This window comes from Carica papaya, chromosome 2 (assembly GCF_054855325.1).
Source record: "Carica papaya isolate Zhongbai chromosome 2, ASM5485532v1, whole genome shotgun sequence".
Classification (NCBI taxonomy): domain Eukaryota; kingdom Viridiplantae; phylum Streptophyta; class Magnoliopsida; order Brassicales; family Caricaceae; genus Carica; species Carica papaya.
In genome coordinates this window covers 16,694,987-16,700,986 of record NC_142310.1, presented here as the reverse complement: position 1 = coordinate 16,700,986, position 6,000 = coordinate 16,694,987, and the positions used below count along the sequence as shown (strand labels likewise).

General features: G+C 32.0%; 1 protein-coding gene across 5 annotated transcripts; it reads right to left on the bottom strand.

Moving 5' to 3' along the window:
• Positions 1-234: 234 nt before the first annotated feature.
• Positions 235-3,579, bottom strand: FD3 (ferredoxin 3). 5 transcript variants are annotated; one of them, XM_022045744.2, is made up of 4 exons: positions 3,380-3,520; positions 2,749-2,826; positions 2,554-2,585; positions 235-912 (listed from the first exon to the last, which is right to left on the bottom strand). In XM_022045744.2, exon 4 carries the CDS (start codon positions 903-905, stop codon positions 453-455), a length of 453 nt encoding a protein of 150 aa, XP_021901436.1. In that variant the 5' UTR covers positions 906-912; positions 2,554-2,585; positions 2,749-2,826; positions 3,380-3,520; the 3' UTR covers positions 235-452. The 5 variants fall into 5 exon arrangements, with proteins under 5 accessions (XP_021901436.1, XP_021901435.1, XP_021901438.1 ...); XM_022045743.2 differs by lacking the exon at positions 2,554-2,585; XM_022045746.2 differs by lacking the exon at positions 2,749-2,826.
• Between the last annotated feature and the right edge of the window lie 2,421 nt (positions 3,580-6,000).

Below are 6,000 nucleotides of genomic sequence, written 5' to 3'. Positions count from 1 at the left end.
CTAACTGAAGAAATTTTCTTCAGTTTTCAGAAAATTCAGCAATTTTCTCCTGTAAATTACTAATTGACCAACTTCACATATAAAAGAAAGTATTTTTTTTATATAAGATAATGTACCAGAACAGCCTGCTTGGTTATATACATTCAATCAGTTGCATAATCTAACCAAAAATATATGCTCGTATAGATATATAAGTAGTTACATCTCAGCCATAAAAAACCACTTTAACCCTCATGACACAAACTTTAAATTAAGTTTATTTGCACCATCATCCTCAATTTATAACATGTATCTGCAATTAAAAATAAAGTCTTGAAATACGATGGATGGCATTCCCATCACAAACACGATGATATATTGCAAAATGTCCCATAAAACGATACGAAACTATCACGGGTGCTTCACACTGAACTGTAAAAACATCCTAAATATGCTCCTAGCTAGAAAATGACTCAGTAAAGATCAGATTCTTTGTGTGTGTGAATCACACAATCAGAAGTAGGATATGAGACACAAGTCAGCACATAACCCTTTTCTATTTGACTCTCATCAAGGAAGGAACCATCAGATTGATCCACCGAACCCGAGACCAACTGCCCTGCACAGGTAGAACAAGCACCAGCCCTGCAGGAATATGGCAGGTCGATTCCGGCATTCTCAGCTGAATCTAGGATGTATGTATCACTTGGTGCTTCAAACTCATGCACCTCATCGTTTGGTCCGATCAGCTTAACCTTGTACGCAGTCATTGTTGATTTGAAGTTGGATGAACATTTCAACCCAAAAAACTTGGAAATGTTCCTTACAGATCCCAGTGAGGCTTGAGTCTTAATCCTGGCACTCGTGAGTCGGTTCTGAGGTGCAGCCGTGAGCATGGAAGGAGAGAAAACTCTTACACTTGTCATTTTGCCCCTGAATCAAAATTATGCGTGATAGGAAATCAAATGACAGGCATGATGACAGAATTAGCATTTGCAAGAACAAAATGAAACAAAACCACAAGAGAAGGTTCAATAACAGAAAGTAAAAGCAAATAGGTCATTATCAAACCACAACTGACGAATGTTACTTGGTTTTGCATGTTTTCAATGGCCAACCCTGAAATACTAGAAGAATATTTGATAATCAGTTACCACTAACACCTATTACTCAAATCTTTTGTTTAGTGCAAGGTTGATTGACGGTGTTGCAAGACCGTTCCAGACCAAGTCAACAACAAATGATTCTTATCCTCGTATCAATTAAAGTTATAGAAAGGACGATCGAGGTGATAGCCCTTTGTGCCACATTTGTTGCCAGGCTCGTCTGATAACTTATGATCACAATGCAAAACACTTTTTAAGCTGACAGTGTAGCAATATAAGCTTTGTTATAAGAAAGCAGAAAATGGAACTCTACCATCCATTTCAAACTCAACAAAGCGATTAATCTTTGGAGCAGTATGAGAAGATGCAAACTTATAGATCTCTGCCCTTCACTCGAGGCTCCAATCATGGATTATAGGAATAATCTTATTCTATATACAAGAGGTACCTACATTCAAAATTGATTGACAGTGTAGCAAATGATTCTTATGCTTATATCAATGAAGATTACAAAAGGGACCATCAAGGTGATAGCCCCTTGCACCCCCCTATTGCCATGCTCATCTGATAACTTATGAACACAATGCAAAACACTTTTTACGCTGATAGTGTAGAAATATGAACCTTGTTATGAGAAAGCAGAAAATGGAACTCTACCATCCATTGCAGACTCAACAAAACAATTAATCTTTGGAGCAGTATGAGAAGATGCAAACTTATAGATCTCTGCCCTTCACTCGAGTCTCCAATCATGGATTATAGGAATAATCTTATTCTATATACAAGTGGTACCTACATTCAAAATTGATTGCAGTGTAGCAAATGATTCTTATCCTTATATCAATGAAAATTACAAAAAGGACCATCAAGGTGATAGCCCTTTGCGCCCCACCTGTTGCCATGCTCATCTGATAACTTATGAACACAATGCAAAACACTTTTTATGCTGATAGTGTAGCAATATGAACCTTGTTATGAGAAAGCAGAAAATGGAACTCTGCCATCCATTTCAGACTCAACAAAGCAATTAATCTTTGGAGCAGTATGAGAAGATGCAAAATTATAGATCTCTGCCCTTCACTCGAGGCTCCAATCATGGATTATACGAATAATCTCATTCTATACACAATTAGTACCTACATTCAAAACTTCAGATTGAAGTACTACATCTGATCAATACATTAATAATGGGAAAACTCAAATTCCACGTCCAAGTCCAAGTCCACCATTGTGTTGATAGTCAAGTAATATTAAAGACAAAAAACAAATGAACATGAACACTACATGATTTCCTAGTAGAAAACCTTCCCACAAAAGAATACCAGTAGATGTTAACAGCATTAAAAAGAATTTAGCTCAATCTCAAGCTTCTGCCAAAGGCTGAAGCCTCTGGTTATTCCATCCAAAAATATAGGAGCAGAGAAGATAGAAATGAAAGAAAGACCACAACAATCTCAAATAAACTTACAAAAGAAACAAGCAACAAACGTCCACGGTTTCCTGTACACCATAAAACATACAAACTACATGTAAATTCCATCTGTACAAGTCAAACAGTAAGAATCACTTAACTAATGACCAAGACAAACAATATTGAAAGGGAGGAATGAAACTGAACGAGGCTCCAGACAGGAGATTTTATCTGAAGAAATTTGAGCCTTACTTCCTTTTTTTCTTTAAGAGCTTGCTAATTGGCCCGAGATTAACTCGTTAATAAGAAAATCTTGCAGGCCTCTGAAAACTGAAACAAATAAGTCTTGAATTGAAAAATGACCGGGGATTAAATCAACATAGAGAAAAATCTTGCATGAATCTTTTATCAACTCAAACAAATAAGCACTGAAACTTTTTTCTCGCGTAAAAAAAATAGAAATTTCATTTTACCAAAACCTAGTCGTAAAAAGAAAAAATTACGTCCAGATTTTCATACAACGGCCATCAATTTTCCTTCGATATTTTTCCCAAGAAAAGTTTTACTGGTCCCCAAACGCAAAGCAAAAAGACACGCCCTACATGTCCCGCAAAAAGAGTTCCCATATCACGAAAGCGATAGCAGTTCTTAATCTTACCCAAACCACAGAATCTCCCAAAAATTACAAATCCGCCCTCGAATCTCAACAAAACTACAGTACAGCCAAGGGAGCCAGCAACTTCCCAAAGATCAGAAAAACGAAAAACACAACAACCAGAACGATTGATGCACAGATCGTTAATAAGAGATTTCATATACACGTAGATACATTTACAAACACATAAGCGCACGAAATATACATCTACAGACGAAAAAGACTTACAGAGAAGAGAAGGACGACGGATTAAGGTCTGTGGAGGCTGCTTTGAGAGATGAAGAAGAGCAGAGCGGAGAATCCGATGGTGGGTTTTGAAGAGTCGTGTACTTAAAGAGGTTTAATCTTCGGCTATCATTAGAGAGAGAAATGGGTTTTGGCTTTTGGCATCTGTTGACAGGCAAGGTGGCGAAAAGCAGAAAGATACCCTAGTGACTCCAAGGAGCCAAAATCTACCTACCAGCCTCCTGGTTTTAGGTTTTTAAATTTACACTTTTAGCCTTTCTGGGTTTATTGGACAAGAATTTATTTTAATTAAAATATAAAATTAGATTTGTCGGGAGCATTAATTTTTATTATGCTCACAATCACAATATAGTACACAAAAAATAAGAAAAAATATAAAATTTAATGAATCTAAGTATACTTACATCCACAAAATAGAATGAGAAAAAAAAAATTATTATAGTAAATTGAAAGTACATTATTAATAAAATTTTAAACTCATCCATAAAAAAATTATATGAGTTTTCTTTTCACAAAATTCTTTTAAATATATTAATATATTTTTTATAATAAATATGAAATATGTCTTTATTTAAAAATAAAATTAAGAAATTTTTTTTTACTATAATAATTTAATAGTATACTACTAATAAAGTTTTAAGATCATATATAGAGAAATTATAAAAGTTTCTCTTTCATTAAATTTTTAATAATATATTAATATATTTTTCATGATAAATATAAAATATATTTATATTTACGAACAAAATTAAAAAAAAAAAGTTTACTATGATAATTTGATAATACATTATTAATAGAATTTTAAGTCCATATATATAAGAGTTTCTCTTTCACAAAATTTTTCAAGATATACTAACATATTTTTTTGATAAATATAAATTATTTTTTATGATAAATGCAAATTTTTTATAATAAATATAAAATATTTTGAAAATAAAATATTTCCATAATTAAGTAATATCAATAATATTGAGATGATAAGAAATTTTTAATAGATGAAGTTAAAGTAATGTATTTCATTCAAATTAATAGAATTTAAAATATAGCATTTTTATTCTATATAAAAATTTACAAGAATTTTTTTTTTTTGTTAAAATATTTTAATACTATGGATTGATCAAATTTTAAACAAAATTAAAACTAGAGTTAATAGCCTAAATCCATTCAAAACCTAAACCTAACTTAGCTTTTACACTAAACCCAACTCAAATCCTAGCCTAGTTTTAAGGCAAAACAAAAAATGAGCTAACATAGCCCAACATGAAATAAAGGTTTAAACACAAAAAATACATTATTTTGGTTATTAACCTTATGTAGTTTCTCTAAAATGATTAAGAGTGTGTTTAATTGCAGCTTCTAGCTATAACTTTTTTGTTTTTAAATTATTTTTGTGGTTAAATAGGTAATATAAAAAATGATTTTGTCAAAATAAAAATTGACGAATTTTTAAAATAATTTGCAATAAAATTTAGAAGAAAAATGCTACATACAGTGAGATTTAATCAAGCAATGATCGAGAGCACACAAAGAGGGAGAATGAGAAGAGAGGTCTCAACAATTTGAGGAAAAATGATGTAATATTTATTATCCGTAAAGTTAAGGTATCTATACACAAGTATAAATTTATCTTAATAACATAAATGACCCTAAATTTAAAATATGCTATAGTATCACCCCTGTATTTATAAAATTTATATTATGACCCGAAATATGTATAATATCCTCCCCACCCCCCCCCCCCCCTTTTCAAGCTGGAGTATACAAATCTTGAATACCTAACTTGATAATGCACTATGAAAATGAGAAACAGTAATAGGCTTCGTGAAGCAATCCATTAACTAATGAGAAAAAAAAATAAACAGTAAGTGAACAAGTCCTTCTAATATCTTTTGGCAAATCACATGACAATTTATCTTAATATGTTTTGTCTATTCATGAAAGATCGTGTTCTCAACAATTTTAAGAGTAGATAAATTGTCATAATACACAAGATTCATTTGATCTTGAGAAACTTGCAAATAAAAAAGAATATATCATTACCATTGGATGTCACAACTTGTTAGAAAAATTAATCCCTAAACCACACACAATCAAAACAAAGTATAAAGCAAAAAAAAAAAAAACAACACAAGATTTAATGTGCTTTAGCTGTGTGTCTACATTTACAGGTAAGACCAATAAAAAAGTTTTTCATTATAATAATTTTATAGAGTACATCACCAATAAGCTAGCATATTAATATATAGATAACTATGAGTTTTTTTTCTCACAGAACTCTCCAGAATATACATAAAATAATCTCCAAGATAATTACACAAATATCCCCATGACCAAATATGATACCCCCCAGAATTTAAGTTACATCAACAAATCTTTCTCTAAGCTTGAATTCTCTTCAACATCAAATGAAATTATCGTTTTATCATTCTATCATGGCATGATGCCCACTCAGGGGCACTAGTGAATATTACCTACTCCAATCAAGTTTAAGCAGTGACTAAACTTTCCAACTGGGATTGCCTTGGTCATCATATCTGTGAGATTTTCCTGTGTAGATATCTTTTGCACAACTACGATATCCTATGATCTAATGTCTCAAATGA

What these genes read in the sequence shown, in the direction of transcription:
- FD3 (XM_022045742.2), bottom strand. Translation starts at nt 905, where the DNA reads ATGACAAGTGTAAGAGTTTTCTCTCCTTCCATGCTCACGGCTGCACCT.